Source organism: Mandrillus leucophaeus, unplaced genomic scaffold (assembly GCF_000951045.1).
Source record: "Mandrillus leucophaeus isolate KB7577 unplaced genomic scaffold, Mleu.le_1.0 Scaffold203, whole genome shotgun sequence".
NCBI classification, from domain to species: Eukaryota; Metazoa; Chordata; class Mammalia; order Primates; family Cercopithecidae; genus Mandrillus; species Mandrillus leucophaeus.
The window spans coordinates 3029000-3050485 of record NW_012102066.1 but is presented as its reverse complement, the minus strand read 5'-3'; the positions used below and the strand labels follow the sequence as shown (position 1 = coordinate 3050485).

At 39.3% G+C, this 21486-nt stretch overlaps 1 protein-coding gene across 2 annotated transcripts in view; it reads right to left on the bottom strand.

Moving 5' to 3' along the window:
* Window positions 1–21486, bottom strand: part of TMTC1 (transmembrane and tetratricopeptide repeat containing 1) — a 710718-nt gene that overhangs the window by 266067 nt on the left and 423165 nt on the right. For both annotated transcript variants that reach the window (XM_011979572.1, XM_011979573.1), the window contains 3 exons: window positions 15998–16071; window positions 13027–13203; window positions 9009–9215 (listed from right to left, as the gene is read on the bottom strand). In XM_011979572.1, coding sequence (XP_011834962.1) covers window positions 9009–9215; window positions 13027–13203; window positions 15998–16071 — 458 coding nt within the window. The remainder of the gene's footprint in view (window positions 1–9008; window positions 9216–13026; window positions 13204–15997; window positions 16072–21486) is intronic.

Genomic DNA, 21486 nt, shown 5'->3' with positions numbered 1-21486 from the left:
TAAGGATTCTATTATCGTCTTAAACTTTGATGGACTGGCCATCATTGTTACATGAATGTTTTTCTCTTATAATCTATTTCCCTCTAAAATAGTGTAAGCTCATAAAATGAGGTAGAGTAACCAAATACCATAAAGTCAAACAAAGACTATACAACTTTCCTTCATTAACACAGCAAAGAAAGGGTGAATGGTGTAAAAAGAAAAGCTTTCTAAATAGTAATTCTTCCACATTGGCTTTCTCATAAAATAAACATGGGAGAGGGGAGTTAAATCCTAGTACTATCATTTATGAAAACCCACAATTAAGAGCTATCATAAGCTGTTTCATGTAATACCTACCTCATTTGTTTTTCACAATAATCTCATGGGATACCGATCCCTTAGTATCACTACTGCCATGGTACACACAAGCAAACTGAGACACAGAGCATGTAAGAAATCTGTGAAAGATCATATGCCTGGTAAGCAGTGGGGGCAGAATTGGAACCCAGATACTTTGGTAGGAGTCCATGTTCTTTACTGGTAATGTACACTGCCAACCTCATAGGTTTTGTAAGAATTAAAATTGTAAGCCATCTGTAAAATTTGAGGCATGGTTCCTGGCCTTTGGGAAGTGCTACAGTGGTACTCATAATGTTGATCGTGATGAAAATCATGATCAACATGCTTGTTTGTGAATTTTAAGAGAATTTTCAAATCATTTCCACTTCTAAAATTCTGGTTTTCTTCTGATGGATAAAATGTCCTTCCAAACCTCTTCAATTTTTTTTTTTTAATTTCATTTAAGCATGTATATCTTTAAGGTTCTGTCATATTAACTCTACAATACATAGTACCAGATCGAAACGTGTGCCAGACAATTTTCCAAGCAGCAACCTGGAAAGCCCACCAAATTATCTGAAACCACAATGATCTATTACCTGGCATAGATTAATGTTCTCAAGAAAAAATTATTTACATATCATCTGAGTGTTTACAATGTTAAGATGAACTGATACAGCTTTTATTACAATCACTCCACAACCTGTCAATAGGTTACATTAAAAAAGAGAAAGAGAAAAAAATGAAACTGGTTGATAGTAGCATTAACTAAAAGGGCAAAGATATCAGCAGCTAACTCCCTGCAGCACCGTAAGAGCACTGGCTGTGTTCTGCAAAAGAAGAGAGCTGTTTGGTGGCCTTGAAGTCAGCTGCCAATCTCTTACTCACACAGGCCAGAGGTTGAGTATTCCATATGGTGTCTGCTGAGCTGACAGAAAGCCATGAGACCCGAGATCCTCTTTCAACAGACTATTGTGACAGTGATGGAACTGCAAGCCAAACCAGAAATGCCTATGTTCTCTTTCAACATATGTCCCTGTGCATCCAGTTGGAAGGCAGATGCCTAAGCTTGATTACTCTACACTGAGGAAGGAAAGAACTTATCATCCCCTAACTGAAATTCACAGAGGATCAAATATTGCCAAGAACCGATACCCAATCAAGATGAAGCCGAATGAACCAGGGACTGTCAGCAGTTAGAAACTATCAACTGCTACCCGTAAATTAAAAGGAATTTTTGCCTCCTTAGCATGTGATTTATTTAGAAGAAGCTTTTAGTGCTAACTTCTGAATGAAGCCAACAAGCACTTTATTGAAATGATCTACTTTAGTGCTGAGCTCAGTTCAGGAACGATGTGGAGTTCCAGTAAGCTTTCAGATGGGAGCTTATAAAGGTAGTTCCTGCTTTACCACATACTTTGGGTCTGGTTAAGAAGGGTAAGATCCCTCTCAATTAATGGCTAAGAAACAGTAATAGAAAAAACAAAAATCTCTCTTCAAATTCTCTAGCCACCAAAGAAAACACTTTTCTGGCAAGTTCTATATTTAAGAAAAGCTACTTTAATGAGACCTAGGAAACCAGCTTGAGTAAATAACCCACCGAAGAACATTAAAGGCACAGTAATGACACTATTCCAATAAACACAGTTCATAATTAAGAAGCCTTTTAACACTAACTGACACAGTTTATTTTTGAAAATAAGTTTTGTACTTAATTTTTCTTTTTTCTTTTTAGAGGCAGGGTCCTGCTCTGTCATCCAGGTTGGAGTGTACTGGCATGATCATGGCTCACTACAGCCACAAACTCTTTCGCTTAATTGATCCTCCCACCTCAGCCTCCCAAAGTGAGCCTCCCAAAGTGAGCCTCCCAAAGAGTTACAGGTGTGAGCCACAGTGCCCAACTTTAAATTTTTATTTTTAAAAAATACATTTCCCATCATTTCTGTCATACCTAGAGCAAAATACCACCATTCATTTACTCTTCTCAATAAACTATTTCCTTCTCTATAGGAGGTCATTTGCCTGCAGTAATCAACCACCTCCTTTCTGCAGTGCCTTAACGTTCACTCAGTGTGCTGGTAGTCGCAGAACACCAAAGGACACAGGGTCTTGGCAAAAACTATGGTCAATTCACTACAGCAGTGAATTACAGCAGTGACTCACGACTCGTGATTACAGCAGTGACTCACGACTATAATCCCAGCACTTTGGGAGGCCAAGGCGGGCAGATCACCTGAGGTCAGGAGTTCAAGACCAACCTGGTCAACATGGTGAAACCCTGTCTCTACTAAAAATACAAAAATTAGCTGGGCATGTTCCAGATTATTAACAGCCTCATACCATCTTTGAGAGAAACCTAGTGACGTAGTGATATGAGATTTGCAGGTGACAGAACAAATCTCTGTTGAAAGCCTGTATTATTGATGAATAATAACTGGGGTAGCACACCTGTAATCCCAACTACTTGGGAGGCTGAGGCAGGAGAATCGCTTGAACCCAGGAGGCAGAGGTTGCAGTGAGTTGAGATAATGTCACTGTACTCCAACCTGGGCAACAGAGTGAGACTCCATAATAAAAAAAAAAAAAAAATAGAAAGAAACTGAAGAAGGGAAAAAACTCAGGGATGCATATGGACAAAAATTAGGAAGGATATAATTTGGGTATTGTGTCTGAATGATAGGACCCTGAGTATAAACAGTTATAAAGTTGTTTAATAATACATAACTTTAATTATACTGGTTAGTTTGGTCAGTGTCATTATATAGTTCAGCCTAAAAGTTAGTGCTTTCTTGGGTCTGCCACCATCGTGCTCCTACCTCCTGAAAATAACTCACAGTGATCTGAATACAGTCACCTAAAAACTACATCTGAAGACTTAACTATGCATGCCATTGAAGAGAGAATTCCATAGAGAAATGTGGACCGGCTTATTTATACACAACGCAAGGGAAGCGAGGAAAAAGCTATTAGCAGCAATTAAAAATTTGCAACAACCCTTTACAGTAAGATCTTGGTTCATATCTGCTTCCACGAGGTGGTTTGTGTTTTTAACATGCATCACTGAGGTTTATATTTTAAGAGATTTTAAAATGAGGGATGTGGGATTTATTAAATAAATACGAACCTACAAACTTCACTTTTAACTGTTACATGTATTTTCTGTGTGGGCCCATTAGTTAACTCTACACCTCTTACTCAGTCATTTCATTTTTGAAAGCAGCAGCTGAATGAGACTGAAAATGACTCATCTGAGATCAATCAGTGAATATGATGTATAAAGGGGAGAAAGAGAACTCAGTTATTATTCATCAATAATACAGGCTTTCAACACAGAGTTGTTCTGTCACCTGCAAATTTCATATTACTAGCTCACTAAGTTTCTCTCAAAGATGGTATGAGACTGTTAATAATCTGGAACACGTTTTCCCTACTCATAGAATCATATGTGTGACATAAAAGTTCAAAAGCTTACCTCAGGAGTTTAATTTGCACAGCATTTCTTACTTTGGGGAAAAAGTGTGATATAAGGTCTACAGCAATAAAACATAAAAATGACACAAAAGATCAGTTACCCATTTTATCATTGAAGGTCAAAATATTTATATGTCTCCCTATGTCCCTTGAATTTAATTACCTTATAATTCACTTTAGTGCCAGACTGTTCTCTAGTCTTAAACTTGTTTTGTTTTTTTATTTGTACACCTATGTGCAAGGTATTTACAGGAAAAAACTTTTAAGAGCCACTGAAATGAAAATCTTACCATTATCTTGCCCACAAAAGTAGAAAAGGAGTTCATTTCATGTAGAAATATCATGATCATTATCCCATAAAGTTTCATAAGGATAGGGCTTTGTTTATTTCACTGCCATATTTCCAGAACCAAAAATAGTGCCTGACACATAGTAGGTGCTCAGTAAACAGTATTGAATGAATGAATGATCCATAACATACCCTGAAGGGTAGCAGAAGAAAGAGGAAATGTCCAAGAATTTATTGAGCCAAGAACTGTCTTCAGTGCCTATTGTGGTCATTGTCATTTAAATATGAAACCAATCAAGTATATATGAAGAATGACTATACATATATAGGTGTGTATATACTTGATATATGTGGAATGAAGGTAAGATTTCATTTAGAATCCACTGGGCTTTCTAATGTGAAAGGGAAAGCGTTTCCATGTGTGCACAAATTTGATGTATTTAAGATGCTGGGGGGTGTTTATACACAAAACATTTCTCATTTCCCATGGAATAATTCAGTAAAAGAAGCATCAACTAAAATGTAATCTGATTCTAGAGTAGGTACTCTCAACTCTAGGCTTTTCATTATACTTTCTACCCATAAGTCAATCAGTAAGCCACATAAAAGTAGGCGAACTAAATTAATGACCTGCAGTAGGATTTTTTCCTGGGTTAGATTTTCCCCTGTATTAGATAACTTCTGAAAACAATATTTTGCCTGATAACATTTAGCCCAATTCTTGTCAACCTCGCACCAATGCATCCAATACAACTATGTCCTAATAGTTTTGAAGTTGAACAACAACAAAAATCCACACAAACTCATTCCTTGCCTGTATATTGCAGGTTCAGCATTTTCATACTGCATTCTGGTGCTCAGAAACCCATATGGGGAAAACAATATTCAGAATACTAAACTAATAATAATGACGCTGCTGGCTTCCATGTGCTGAGTGGCCATGGTATGCCAGGCACCAACTACATGCTTATACATGTACAAATGCTTTTAGTCCTGATAACCAGCATTTCCCCCTTTGAGAGATGAGAAAACTGAGGCTCATAGAGATTAAATAACTTGTCCAGGATCAAGTAAGTGATAGAGCCATGATTTAAACGGTCTGTCTGCAGAGTCAGAGATGTTAAGAACTATGATAACGTTGCCTCTTCCAACTTTTATTTGGTTTACCTGATCACCTTCTGACAAAAGTACAAGCACAGTTTTCAAAAGTAATTGTAACAGTAATCAAATTTATACTCAAATGTATGACATCGTTTGTTTTTTTTTTCTTCCAAAGAGAAAAGATATATGACAACTTTCCATGGGGGGAAGATGGTCCAGGCCCACAAACACATTAACTTAGTGAGAATCCTGCCCAATTCCAGCTGTGCTGTCTGCTGCTTTCCGATCATCACTCTTTCTAAAATAGCCGGCTACTTGAGGTTAAAAAAAAAGAAAAAGTCATCTACAAAGCATGTCACCTAGTTCAATGTATTAGCACCAATACCCTATACTGAAGCAAGTCAAGAGGTGTCTCATTTGTGGAACCAGAGATGACTGCAAGAATCTTTGTACCTGCTGAGAGTTCAATGGAGAGGCCAGCTCCACAGAGAAATGATACAAGCACCCTGCCTCTTCCCCAAGGCTTAGCCCTCACCCTGGACTCTGGGCTTTAGAGCATAGTAAATGGTCAAAGCACAAGTTTAGGAGTCAGTCTGGGTTCCAATCCTGACCCTCCCACTTACTATGTGAACTTGGACAAGGTTTTTTAACCTCTAAGCCTCAGTTTCTTCATAGCAATGGGAGTTACAATATCTACCCTAAAAGAGATACCACAGTGGTTAGATAGAATAACATATGGGACATGCTAGCCCCCTTTCTGGTACATAGTAGTTCTCCCCTCCTGAGGGAACTTCTCACTGGTGCTCTGGAGCTGGCTGACACTGGTTTGGAAGAGCTGCCTATTAAATTTTTAGGAATTTTACAAGTCACTGACTTAAAAAACAGCCATTATTAAAAATTAAAGTAAATAAACTTAAAATTAAATATGTCATATTTTAAACAAGGTACTAAATATTCAAAGCTCATTACTCTTGAGTTGGCTTTTGCTTCACTTTGCTATTATCTATGCTTTGGAGATTATTTATGTCTATTGCATCTGTCTGGTAGAAACATGGCATCACAGTGGACTATGACACAGCTCTCACAACTCTGTGGTCAGTGAAGTCACACTCATAGTTTGAAATCAGCCACAGTGGGAGTATTTACATTAGCAAACACTACAAATCAGGAGTCCCTTTCTTTGGAGAGCCAGTTATTAAACAATTAGCAGCACACCACAGGAATTCATATTTCATCCTACCCTTTCTGCTCCAGCATGATTCATCTGTCCTCTCTACAGGTTCTCTAATACACACACACACACACACACACACACACGTGCGCGCGCACACACACGCGCATGCACACACACGCACGCACGCACGCACACGCACACACACACACACATGCGCGTGCGCGCACACACACACGTCTGAAAAGAAAAAACAAACCTCTCTCCCACTAACAACCTTTTCTCCATTTCTTCATTGGCAAATTTATTGAAAATGTTCCATCTATGCTTAATTTCCAACATTTCCTTATCATCCACTCATCAACTGATCCATGTCACAAACATGTAAGCAGCTGCTATTGGCCAGACACTGTGACAGGAGCTGGCAACACATCTGTGAGACACCCTGGCATGAACCTGCCCTAACCGAGTTCATAGCCACATGGCAGCCTAGCTTCTGTCCCACCTTGAACATCTCCAGTGATCTCTGTACTCATTTTCCTCCACTCTTTAGCCTCCATTTAAAAAATTCACAATTTCCCCAATTGTTTCACCTTCTTTTCCTCCATGGCCCTCAACAAAAATGTCAAGATTTTCTCAATGTTTTAACCCTTTATTTCTCTTCCCTTTTCCTCGGGAATTTCATGCATTACTGTGATTTATTCTCTCCCTAACCCCCGGAAAACCTATTACTCCCCTAATTTTTCCACTTAGTAACTAATGCCACCATCCACCCCCCTGGTTAAGCCAGAAACTTGGAAATCTTTGTTTCCTTCCTTTCCTTCTCCCCGTAATCACAAACATTAGCGAGTCCTGTTGGGTCTGTATCAGAAATGTATTTCAAATCCACCTCATTTCTTCATTGCAGTTTCCATGACTCTCAGCTAAGACCCCTTTTCCCTCACTCAGCTTGTGTGAAAGCCTCCTAACCCTTTTCCCTCCTTCATGATTGCCCCCAACAGCCTGCACCACAAAGAGACAAGAGGGAATGTTTTTAAAAGAAATGTAATCATATCTGTCTATACTTAAAAAATAAAAATAAAAACAAAAATACTCCAGCATCTTCCCATTCCCCCAGAATAAAATCCAAACCTGCTTCCACAGCCAGCACAGCCCTTCACCTGTGCCCTGCCCCCTCCCTGCCCTCACCGCTTTTCCTCCCAATTTGCTCATGACCGTCAAGCTTGGAACCCTCTGCCAGATCCTTGCACATATTCACTGGCTCCTCTCCTCATTCCGGAGGATTCAGAAGCCTTCCCTGGCCAACCAACCCAAATGCCCCCAGGCTAAGGCATCGCTCCCATCACATCCTGCCTTACTCTCTTCTTAGCACTCCCATTGTTCATTCAGTGTTGATTACTTTTTGTCTACCTTCCTCTACTAGAAGGAAAGCTATACAAGAGCAAGGACCTTGTCTTTCTTATTTACCAAGACACTCCTGGTGCCTGGAACATGCACTTGTCAGCCACTCAACAGATATTTATTGATGAATGAACAAAAGAATGAATGAATGGGGCAAGATAAAAAATACAAACACAGGCAAAGGCAAGAATAATCGGAAACAAAGACTGCAGGAAGAGGGAGTTTTAAGGGACTACACAGAAGAGTAACAACAGCAATCTGAAGTGGTAAAGTGCTAATCCTATGAATGGAATTTCCATATGTTAAAATAATTTGAGGTCATTAGGCTAAGGTGACTCCGTCACCCTGCATCCCTACATCAGCAGAGAAACCTAACTCAGTGTAAATGGTAAAATGAAACCAAGCTTAACCACCAACTAACCTCTAACTAGGGACTTTCCACTGGAATGATCCACATAGGGCTACTACTCCCCTTTAACCAATCAAATATTTCCTTTGCTCTGTTTCTGCATTTGCCCTATAAAAGCTTCCCCACACCCTGCCCCAGCAGGGGAGCCCCAAACCACCCGCAGTCTGGAGCTGCCCAATTCATTCATCACTTTCTGCTCAAATAAACTCTTTAGCTTTTGAATGTGCCTAAGTTTATCTTTTAACATATATCTGTTATATTCTGACTTGCCCGTGGCCTGAGATATTTTAGAGACAACCTAATTTAGTGAGCAACACCTGTGCTGATAAATCCATACTAATTTTCAAGGCTAGGTCAAAATATTTAAAAAAAGAAGAAGAAGAAAAGAAAAACAGTCAAATGCTGTAAAGATTTTCATACATCTTCAAAAACATTTCAGAAAGGAAGAGTCCTCTGGGTTTCCTCTCATATTTGGACTGCAATAAATTCAGATCAAACACAAAGAGCAGACAGAGGCAGGAGAAGGGGAGGGAGAACGTTCCCCTCCCCCAGGAAATGGAGGGCGCCCATCTTCTGAAGTCTGAGGCTGCACAGACCCACACCTCATCACAGGCAGGCAGCAGGGCTTCCACTTGCTTCCTCTAACTCCTCCTTTCTTATCCATTGTAATACAGGGGAGGAAGGGAGAGAAATGGGGACAGAAAGAAGGGGGTGACGAGGGAAGCATGAAGAGAGGGAGGTCATAGTGTGCTGACTCAGTGCTTCACTTCCCTAGGTATCCCAGGCTGCACTAGGTGATGCTGGACATTGAAAACATGCAGGGACCAAGAAACCCAGCCCAGTACCTCATCATGGACCACACAGCTCGTGGGGACACTGGGAATCCACTGCTCTTGGGTTCTGGTGGCAGTGGAGAGTGGCAGCCACCCCAAGCTCCTTTGTGAGGGAACCGCTGCTGCTTCCCATTCTCCCGGTGAGGATGGCCTGGCAGTGAGGAGGGCTGGGGGCTCCCGGGCTGCTGTGGGCTGCATGGACAGAGGGCCCCATTGCTCCTGTTGTGCATGGAATTGAGGGAAAACAAAGTCAACCAGAATGACAAGGCTTGCAACAACCAATAGCAGTATCTTGCCCCACCCACAAGTCTTGCTTCCTGGAAACAACCATTCTCAAGTCTTTAGCTCTTGTGTTTCTGATATTTACGGCCATATTATTAAAACAACATAATTACAATTTTAGAACTTATCATATTGACTTACTATAGAACACTGTAACTCAGTCTTTGTTAGATGGCCACACACACACACACACACACACACACACACACACATTTCTTCACCTCTCACCCTCCAAACAGGTTTTGTCTCAGAATATCTGGTTGAAGTGGTATTAAGGATTTACATTATTATATTCTTGTAAGATATTGCTCATAGCTGAACCATCCAATTTTTAATTACAGTTTTTCTATTGTGAATTCTCTGAGATATAATTCATAACCACTAGATGGGCAAAAATTTAAACATCTGATACTACCAAGGGATGGTCAGAAAGTGAAACAAAGAGGATTCTCATTCCTGCTAGAACCATTTCAGGAGCAATGTCTCCAGATGTAATTCAGTCAACGTGCATCTATCCTTTGCCCAGCAACTACACTTCCACGGCTATGCCTGAAAGAAAGCTTCATGTATTTGCACAAGAATATATGCACAGAGATTTCACTGCAGCATAGTTTATAACAGCAAAAATGTGGAACTAACCTAAATTCCAAATCCAGAAAAATGGATAACGATAATTAAATACTATACAACAGTTAAGATAAATGAAATATAGCTACATATATCGACACTGATATATCTCAAAAGCCCAATGGTAAATGAAAAAAAAAGTAAGTGATAGCATTTATGCAAAGTTTGAAAATATGTAAAACAATACATTTCTATTCACTGGTATGTGTGTATATGAAGTAAAGTCCTAGAAACAATCATGGAAATGAAAAATGTCAAATTTGGGATTGTGATTCCCTCTGGAGAGAGAGGATGACTGTGGACAGGGAATGTTATTTTCTGCATGTTGGGAATTATATCTTGAATTTTTACAAAAGAAAGATAACTTTCAGGAGCTGATCTTTCACTGAAAATCTTTCCTCCTAAAGATGATGTCAAATAGAAGAAATCTCATTCCATCCATGTGTGCCAATCTTAAAATTTAGGAATAAATTGCACTTGTAGGAAAGTACTTGCAACATTTTGTTTCTATTACTGTTTCTTTCCTGCTTCCTGAATCATACAGTGAAAGATCTCAAGAACCACCTAGTGCTAAGATGTTTATTCAAAATCAGCAGATAAAGTAGGGACTGGGGAGTAGACCTCTCGGTGCTTGTGTAAAACTCTGTGTATATGTGCATTCCTCTGGGGACACAACTTTGTGAAATTCTCAAGAGTCCACGACTCCCCAGATATTCAGAACCTCTGAGTTGGGTAACTCTCATAATGCCTGAGCAGCAGATGTCCTGCGAGGTCTCCTGAGTCCCTGTCATATGTTCCTCCCTGGAGGCAATGGTGCTCCCGGCCAACCCTGTGAATCTGGAGCCACATGGACATGGGTCCAAATCCTGGCTCGACTTGGGCTGGCTGACTGTGGGGAGGATCCTTTCTGTGCCTCTGTTTTCTCCTTTGTAAAATGAGGATAAAGACTGTTGCAAGCAAGTGACATGGCACAGTGCCAGCACAGGGCCAACCCTTAGGTGATATTAACCATTTTTGGCCAGGTCTCCATGTTACAGCCTTTGGTTCCTTCCTATCACTTTTTATAACTGTAATCAATCACTCATCGAATTATTTACATAATGTCTCTCTCCACCAACATCTTATATGCTCTTTGCAGGAAGGAACCGTGTTTGTCTTGCTCTTGGTTAGGCAGAATGAGTATGTGTTGAATGGGTGGATAAAACATGAAGAAAAAAATGAATGCCTCCACTTAGGCTGCACTGCTGGATATGAAAGCTAATTTTTTTTTTTTTTTTTTTGAGACAGAGTCTCACTCTGTCACCAGGCTGGAGTGCAGTGGCGCAAACTCAGCTCACTGCAATGTCCAACTCCCTGGTTCAAGCGACTCTCCTGCCTCAACCTCCTGAGTAGCTGGGGTTACAGGCACGTGCCACCATGCCCAGCTAATTTTTGTATTTTTAATGGAGACAGGGTTTTACCATGTTGACCAGGATGGTCTCAATCTTCTGTCCTTGTGATCTGCCCGCCTTGGCCTTCTAAAGTGCTGGGATTACAGGCGTGAGCCACCGCGCCCAGCCTAGAAGTTTCTTAAAACAAAACAAAACAAAACAAAAAAGACCCAGACGGAGCTGTGGGACTTGTATCAGCAGTATTATTTCTCCCAAAGAATTTCTAGCCGTTTAGTATGATGAAGGTAAAGAAAGGAAAGAGACAATTATCCCTTTTGAAAAAGGCCTGGCTCAACAGTTACTACATGAAGAAGAAAGAAAGAGGTGTCGGAACCAGTGGCCTGGAGAGTCCCAAGATCAGAGAAGACATGACTTTCATGACAACAGTAAAATAGCTCTGGACTGGACCACGTGAGACAGTGCGTCTTCAGTCAGCTGTCTTATCTTTTTGCTGTCAGTGCGGCATAGCAGAAAGAAGTTAGGAGGTTGAGACAAGGTAGATGCAAGAGGAAAGTGGAAAAAGGGTTTACAGGTTGTTCCCTAAAAAGTAAGTTGGGCAATGCAGTTACTCCCACCGGTCAGAGGATACGGAGGAAAGGCGTCCTCATATAGACCAAAGGGAGGGCCTCTGGCTCACGGTTTTCTTGGCATGAGTTTGGGTGAAAGTAATTATTTGGCTCCATGTTTTTATAAGTCTCTGAGATTTACTGAGAGCCAACAGAGCACTACACTCTTTTTAAATTATCCCCAACTATCACGCTTCCAGGCAGGAAGGTGATCGGAATTTCCTGACTCATCTCAGTTTGTTGCCACTCAATATCACTGCTCTTATCTTTATGTCAAGAAGTATAAAGAGGTAGGAAATGAGATTTAAAAAGCAGGATTTTTTTTCAGATAAAATTCTTCATTTGATAAGGCGGGGGAATATATTAGCCACATCTTTTAAAAGTTTAAAAGTAAGGACCTTATAATTACTGAAAAATGGGGTCTGCTTGTAAAATTACTGGTAATTACCGATTTGATGGGGAAGAAAATTACAGTATGTGCTTGAACTTTTAATATGCCTTAGTGATTCTTATCATCTATAAGCCACAACATAAAATGAGTGTGCCTTAAATTTTTTAAATAAATTAGGCTACTAAACAAGGTTGTTCATTAATTTGAATATGACGTGTATGTACTCCTGTATGGTGTAGACTGGCTCTTTGTGGACTTCCAATGGGTGCCTCCTAAAACTCTTAGGTAACAGCATTGTTAGAAGAGCAGGACAAGGGGCTCTTTGATGGATAACCCTCATGCAAATGCAGGGATTCAAAGCAAGCTGTGAAAAACTGTTACCATTTGCAATCACTATTTTTATGAATCAAGATTTTCTCAGCAGCGTGCAACCAAAACAAAACAGCAATATAAACTTCCAATTAACATAGATACTTTTCAATTCCAAATTTGGGGCTCACAAAAACTTCATAGTCCTCAATGATTTATATAAAAGTGTGAAGCATTTTAACATATATAATGCACTTATCTTAATGAAATAAGCCTTGTTGATTATGTGACAGTCTAAGGTGAGATGACATTTAATAAAGTGTTATACTTGTATTTTTTAAATGGAAGATTGGAAACTATTGTTTTAAGTAATTCTTCCCTGCCCATGACACGCCGTTTGATATCAAAACTTTAAAATGACTTACGACTTGTCTTCCTTGTTGGAAAGGGAAAAGAGGTCATAAACCAAGCACACTCCAAACACCGTGATGCCTGTCTCTTTCACCAGCATCGCACAGGTCCCCAGAAACAAACTGAACAGCAAGAAGAAGGGAGACACCGTGGAAGGGAAGCTTTCCCCAACACAGCCCTGATCCAGACTCCTGAAAAACAAGTTGGAGATTCTTTTAACCTAAGCAAGAATGTGGTCTGCTAGAAATACCACCTCTTAAAGATAAGAGCTAATGTCAATTTCATTGTGTTCTAAGAAATTAAGCAGGTGAGTAGAGATTTCTTAAAGAGCCTTCATCCCCACAATACTGAATTTGGTACTTAAATTGCAGTATACACAGACTATGGTATGTAACAAATGAACACCAAAAAGCCATTTAAAATTCTACCAGAGAGACATACTTAGTCACATGAAAAGAGGTTTAAGTGAATACATTCTAAGTGAATAATCAAGTTACTAAACTATATGCATAAACTCAGGAGCCAGGTTCCCTGGATACCCTGCTAACCACAGCAGTTAATTAACAGGTAATATGGGGCAAGTTACTTTACTTCTTGGTGCTTCAGTTCCCTTATGTGTGAAAAGGGATTACAGCGTTGTAGGAGGGATTAAACGAATGACTTGTCACACATCAAGTGTATATCATCATTATCATTATGGTAGTGAAGTATTTTATATGCTTCCATACATAAAACAAAGTTACCAGTGGATATATATGCCAAAATATAATAAGCATTTCTCTCTGGGATGAAAATACAATGATTTTAACCTTTTTTTTTCTTTTGGCTAAATTCATTGAGCCAAAATTTTTAAATTCATTTTCTATGAGCATACCTTACATACAGTTTATTTTTTTCTCAGTTTAATTTCCAACAAGGATTTTCAAAATCTCTCTGGTGCTGCTAAACCTTTGTCTCACCTTGTAAAACAGAGCTGGCCCCCTACCAAGAAACATCACTGTTCCCTTCAACAAGTATCACACCTATTGGCTCCTATTCCATGGAAGTAGAGGCCAATATTTCTGTAGTTAAGACACCTTCTCCTTAGCGTTATGTCTTAGAATAATTGCATAAAATTATACACAGAATTTGTAGTGGATAGGCATTTATTTCTATTGAGTTGGTCTATAGCTCAAATTTCTGAAAGTGAGAATGGCATGCAAAACCAATCTGTAATAACATGGCTCATTATCATACAGATATGGATACACTGCAGGCCTAATCATGCCCCCAAACATATTAACCACACAGAACAGGCCTAGAGAACAAGTTTAAACTCCAAAGCAATTATTACTTATATTCTAATGCCACAGTAAACAAGAAATAATTAATTGTTATATTTTGGCTTATATTATCCGGTTTCATGACACCACATCATACAATCAAGAATGTAGTAGGAAGTTACAAAGCCAGGATCAGAAGAAGACTTACACTATGCTAAGAAAATGTTCTACCCTTTAAACAAAACAAAACTTCCTAAGACTTAATTCATTTCATCATTGACCCAAGGTCTAAATTGGTTTGTAACAGGTTTCTCAATCTTAGCCCCACTGGCATTTTCTGCCAGATAATTCTTTGTTGTAGGGACTGTCCTGTGCATTGCAGAATGTCTGTTCAGCAACATCTTTGACTTCTACCCCGTAAATGCATGAGCACCTCTTCAGCTGTGACAACCAAAAATGTCTGCAGATATTGCCAAATGTCTCCTGCAGGTAGAAGAGGTAATGGCTCGGAGGAGGAGGGAAATCACCCCTAATTAAGAGCCACTGGTTTAGAACAGTGTTCCTCAGTCACTGGGTTTTGTAAGACCATAGGTCAATGAACTGATCCCAAAGATCAGGGCCACCAAACGCTTAATCAGGCATCTCTCCATGAAACTGAGCAACATGGTTGACCTGCCCCCTTTCTCTAGGTTGTATGAGTCTGTTTTCATGCTGCTGATAAAGACATACTGGAGACTGGGCCATTTACAAAAGAAAGAGGTTTATTGAACTCACAGTTTCACATGGCTGGGGAGGCCTCACAATCATGGTGAAAGGCAAGGAAAAGCAAGTCACGTCTTATATGGAAGGCACCAGGCAAAAAGAGCTTGTGCGGGGAATCTCCCATTTTTAAAACCATCAGATCTCGTGAGACTTATTAACTATCACAAGAATAGCATGGGGAAGATCCGCCCCCATGATTTAATTGCCTCCCACTAGGTTCCTTCCACAACACGTGGGAACTGTGGGAGTTACAATTCAAGATGAGATTTGGGTGGGGACACCGCCAAACCATATTACAGGCTATGCTCTGAGCTGCCCCCATTCACATTCTCTTTTTAATCCACTCCTTTCGCTATATGGACATGACGTGACTCAGATGAGAATCTGACTGGTTTAGGGTAAAGGTGCAATACAATGAGAAATTATTTTAAGGCTTTTCAGTTTCCCAACGCAAAACACTTCTGTCTTTTGATGAAACTATATGTAAATTGGAAAACTACAGTCAAGAAATGCTACTTTATACTCAGCTTTGTCATGTTAAGCTCTGAGTTACTTTGGTGAGGCTAACAAAGAGAAAAAAATTAGGACCAAAATGAAAAGGAAAAATTAAGCAAATCATAGGCAAATAAAAGAGGAACATTACATCAACTACATTTTGGCTTAGAGCTAAAATTCCAAATTCAATTCTCAGTAAGAAACTACAAGTAAAAGGAATGAAAAAGCAAGTGCTTGGGTTCTCAGCACTGGGAAAGCAATCCCTTTAAGGTGCTACAGTGTGGTTCAGAACCGAGTTGAAAGAGAAACGGCCCAGCACTGGATAAAGAGTTTCCTATTCCTGGTCCCTGGAAAGCTTACTGAGCATTTCACAACCAGAAGCCTCTCTCCTATCAGGCACATGCTCACAGTCTACACACATGGCACAGTTGCAATCACAGTGAAGGGCACTCTTAGCCACACATACCTGTTGTAGGAGAGAAAGGCCAATAGAAACAGCAGACACGCTAACACGTCAGCTCTGCCAACGATCCCAGCCACCTTGGAAGTTAAAATAATAAAAAATGAAAACCTCGGACAATTACTTTCAGAAAACCATTACACAAATACATTACAGAAATATATTTGCTATTAGACAAATGAAAGATATAATAACATAGAAAACTCACTGTTCTTCAAGTTCTGAATATATGACTAAGCACCTCTGATTATCAATTATATTTAATAATGAGTTTATGTAAGGAAAAAAGAGGATTGAAGGGGCAAGATTTCCACACGTTATTTTTAAACTCTCTTCTTAGAGCGTGAATTCACAGCATCAAAATTTATTCATTTATTAACTTATTCAAAAAAATTTTTGAGCAATATTTGAGAGTCAGACACTGTGTCCTTCTGTGTACCATAATGCTAATGGAGCAGACAATATTTTTAGAGAACTAGAAAAAAGTAAATTGAGAATCAATACTTTTAACAAAAATGGGGCCGGGCAGGATGGCTCACATCTGTAATCTCAGCACTTTGGGAGACCGAGGCTGGCGAATCACTTGAGTTAAGGAGTTCAAGACCAGCCTGGGCAACATGGCAAAACCCCATGTCTACAAAATATACAAAAATTAGCCATGCATGATGGCACATGCCTGTAGTTCCAGCTACTCAGGAGGCTGAGGTGGGAGGACTGCTTGAGCCATGGAGGTCAAGGCTGCAGTGAGCTGTGATCGTGCCACTGCACTCAGCCTGTGCGACAGAGTGGACCCTGTCTCAAAAAAATAAAAAAAAAATAAAAAAAAACAAGAAAGGGAATGAGTTTGAATTGATGATTGCTATATGCTAGTATATGTGTGTGTAAGTGTGTGTGTGTACATGTGTGCATATTTTTCTTAGCTCTATCACTGAAAGGGCCTATAAACATAAAACCTCAGAAGCAATGGGCCATCTTGGCACTAACCACAAACTATTTCCCCACAAAAGAGAACACCGGCTCCTTGGAAAACTGGCTGATACCAGGGCTGAGGCTGGGGAAATTCAAGAGGAGCTTGGATCATCTCGTGTCAGAAAGTAAGAAAATGCTTATAAAATGATAGTCAAAAGGGCATAGAAGCCAGCAACAAGGGGCTCCCACCAAACAAACTTAAGGCAATTTGAATATTAAAATAAATGAGTACAATAATATATTATAAACCATTGAAAATGAAATCCATGAGTCCATACTAATAATAAATACAGCTATGCATTGAATAACAACATTCAGGTCAACAACAAGCCACATATATGATGGTGGTCCCACAAGATTATAATACCATATTTCTATCGTACCTTTTCTATGTTTGATATGTTTAGATACACAAATACTTACCATTGTGTAACTTTTGCCTACAGTATTCAGTACAGTAGCCTAAGAGCAATAGGCCATACCATCTAGGTTTGTGTAAGTATACTCTATGATGTTTGCACAATGACAAAATCACCTAACAACTCATTCTCAGAACATGTCCCCATTGTTAAGCAAAGCGTAATTATATATATATAAATGAATGAATGGATACATATAAATGTACCTACATACATACAGCAAGCAAGTGAATGGGAGAGAAAGGAGACCTCTTCTCTTCACTAAAAAGCCAGTTAATGAATGTGGAGGGAGCAGTGGAGTTGGAAAATAACCATTTTGCTGCCAGAAGAGTGAAGACTGGAGCAAGCAAGAAACATCAAAAACATCAATGGATGCTAAACCCAGGGCATGAAAGTTTTTGAGGTGCAAAGTATTAGCAGAACTTCAAAGTGTCTATTTACTAATCATTAGATGAAAATATTTAAAAAGAGCACTATGGAAAAAAATGTGTTATATTGCACTATGTCTTAACTGTGGAATCAAATTAAAATCACCATTCTTGAAGGAACCATCATAACTATCAGTTATGCAGTATTCTAGAAGGGACATATAACCTGAACAGAATCACGAGAAAACATGAAACTCAAGATGAGGAACATTCGATAAAAATACAAATAAATATATATTACACTAACAAATTATAAATTTTACATGTAGCAATATTTTGTAACATTACATTTTATTGCATATTAATTTATTCTAATTTACATTACACCATGATTCATAATTATAACTCATTATAATCTAATACATTATAATATTGTATATATTATTATATATTATATGTATAATGCATTACACATATAATATGCATATATTTTATATATTTATTACTTATACATTATTCATTCTTCATTTTCACATAACTATATATCATACAGTATTTATATATTATGCATTTTTAATATAATATGCTATATCTATAAATTATATGTAGTATATGTTATAAACTGTATAACATTAAGTATTACATATTTATATTACACTTATAGAATATATTATAACCATATATTGCAATATAACATGTTAACAACATTTGTTATTTTACATGTTCTAATATAAATTCTAAATTATATTATAATCTATAAATTATATTACAGAAAGACAATGAAGACTGTTTCAAGCTAAAGGAGACTAATGAAGAGTACAGAAAATATACAACTAAATTATTAAAGTATAAGGGGGTATGAATTGTGCAACCTGCTGTCAAATGCTTCAGAAAATAAATAACATTTTTATATATTGAGAGAGAAAGAGAGGAAGGTGATAAAACAAATGTGGGAAAATGTGAAAAATTAGTGAATCTGGACAGGGAGTGTACGGTTATTCTCCATATTTTTTAAGTTTGAAATTATTTCAAAAAATGCATTACTCCAGAAAAAGACTGAAATGGAAGAGGGGTGGGAAACAGACGACTCTTTACAAATGTTCACACTATTTTGCTACATAAGATATCTATGCATTTTTCTCTCTTTTTTTTTAAATCCAAGAAATAAAAGAGTCAAGGGAAAAATGGGATATAGATTTTTAAAGACGCTCCAAAGAACAGGTACCATAAGAGGTAAATCATGAGGAACAGTTCAAAAGGGAGATGAATTGGTCTGACATTTCAGGCACAGGAATAGTATCACCCACATCACGGAAGACCCGAGGTCTATGGTGTGTTAAAGAATCAATCAACAATTAATAGTAGGAAACAGTTTTCTGGGAAATATAATTGTAAGCATCCTTATGCAATGAGCACGCTTTGCAGCCATGAAGGAGAGGCAGTAAACAAGCATGGAAGTGGCTGGACACGGTGGCTCATGCCACGCCTGTCATGCCAGCACTTTGGGAGACCGAAGTGGACAGATCCCTTGAGCTCAGGAGTTCAAGACCAACCTGGGCAACATGGAGAAACCCTGTCTCTACCAAAAATACAAACCACTAGCCGGGTGTGCACCTGTGGTCCCAGCTACTCGGGAGGCTGAGGTGAGTGGACTGCTTGAGCCCAGGAGGTAGAGGCTGCAGTGAGCCGAGATCACACCACTGCGCCCCAGCCTGAGCGACAGAGCAAGACCCTGTCTCAAAAATTTAAAAACAAAATAAGCATGGAGGTAAATCATTCAAAGTCTGAATGTAGACTGCTCTTGTCATCTGAGATTTGGTTTTGTTATGTTTAAAATGCGTGTAACACCCGTTCTCTCAGGGTGGTTGTAATTCATGAGATGATATATACATAAAGGGCCTGCTGGATAAATGCTGGTGCACTTCTTTCTCTCCCCCACCCCGCCCTTTTTTTTTTCAGAGAAAGGGGGTGGAACTCTTAACACTGAGATAGGTTTTCGTGTGTGGCTTACGGAAATCATCTTTTTACTTTAAGGTTTACATGTACGGTATCTTAATTGCAAACTTTATTAGATAATCTAATGTATCTGTTAGTTAAAATCTGCATAAAACATAACTCAATTATACACACGCAGATGGACAGACAGCAAGTCACATACTGAGAAAAATTCCAGTCCTACTTACATTAAGAGAAACCTGGACATGGCCAAAGAATACCATTGGCAATACAGAGCTGAAAGCTATTACCTGACGTGGCTGCTTGTGTCACATGCTGTTCATTGATTTGTTAATCTAAAAGGAACTTGAGTACCAAATCAGGAAGACTGCACGACTCAAGAGACGAATGCAGTGACAGTGTGGTGTCACCACAATGTCAAGGCTCAGCTCAGACTCTCAGTCTGTAAAGCAGATGTGTATATGGGTCACCTGTAAGCCCAGATCTGCTCAGACTACACTACCACCTCCTTGAACATTTAGCTCAGCATCACCTGCAAATCCTCCTGAAGGTTAAACAGAGAGCCCAGCTCACCAGCAACAGTCTTGAGATAAGCCTAGGCATCTGGACCGAGAAGGGTGCTCATCACAGCACAACTGATGTAGCCAACAGCAAGACTTGCAAGCTGTTACTGGGTGTAGCAAGTTGGAATGAGGCAATCACAAGCTAAGCAAGCTTAACTAATGTGTTAAAGGCGTCCTGCAGCCCGGCTTCTTGCATTGCAGCCAGTTTGGAAGAGGCGACAGCAGACTGTGCCAGCTGGATGTGCCCAGATATAAAGAATGTAGTGTCCCTAGCAGGAGAAGCTCAAAGAGGGTGTTGAAATATTGGTGTAACATTGATAGGCTCTCTTGCCAGTCCAAACCACTAAACATGCATTCTATACCCCTGTGGAACTGAGGTATTTGGGGCAAAAGGCTAGATATCTAAAAATGGGTGCTATAATAGTCATTAACTACTGTATATCTAGACCAGCCATTCATTGTGATTCAATTAGCCAATATTGTCATGTTCAGTAAGTGTGTGTTTAATTCCAGTTAACAAACATTTTCCAAGTGCCTCCTCTTAGCTATATACTGTGCCAGTTGGAAGCATACAATCAGCCTCAAGGAGTTTAACATCTGGTGGGGAGTCAAAAGAGGATATTAAATAGCACACAAGGAAACTGCATGCATCATAAGAGGAGAAACCATTACCAAGAGAAGACTGAAGAGATTAATTTTTACTGTAGGATCTAGAAAGGCTTCACAGGCCTGGCCATGTAAACTGTGACTTAAACATAGACAAGGGGGATTTCAGGAAGCTCAAGGCGAGGGAATGCACAGCCTAGGCCTGGGAAGGAACAAAAATGCTTTGCAGGTGGAGGATACAAGAACGGCAGAGAAAGAGAGGTCTAGAGATATACGGAGTGCTTCTGGAAGGGGAGACCTGAGGTGATGAAGAGCATGGAGTAAATAAAGAAGTGAGGAGGGGCAATGGGAAGCAAAGATGGAACATTAAACTGGAGCCAGTTGATTTTATGACAATGTCTTTCTAGGGTGCTGGAAAGTACAAAAGCAATTGGTCAGTTCATGGTTAGTGAAAAATGTATGCAAATGGCCAGCATGTATTTTAGCCTCAAACTACAGGTTTCCGTTACCAACATGGTGGCTGTTACCTAGGAACTGCAGCCTCTAACAAATATTCAAACACTGGACGGAGAAACATCAGTGAACATAATTGGAGAGAATTCAAATAATGTAAC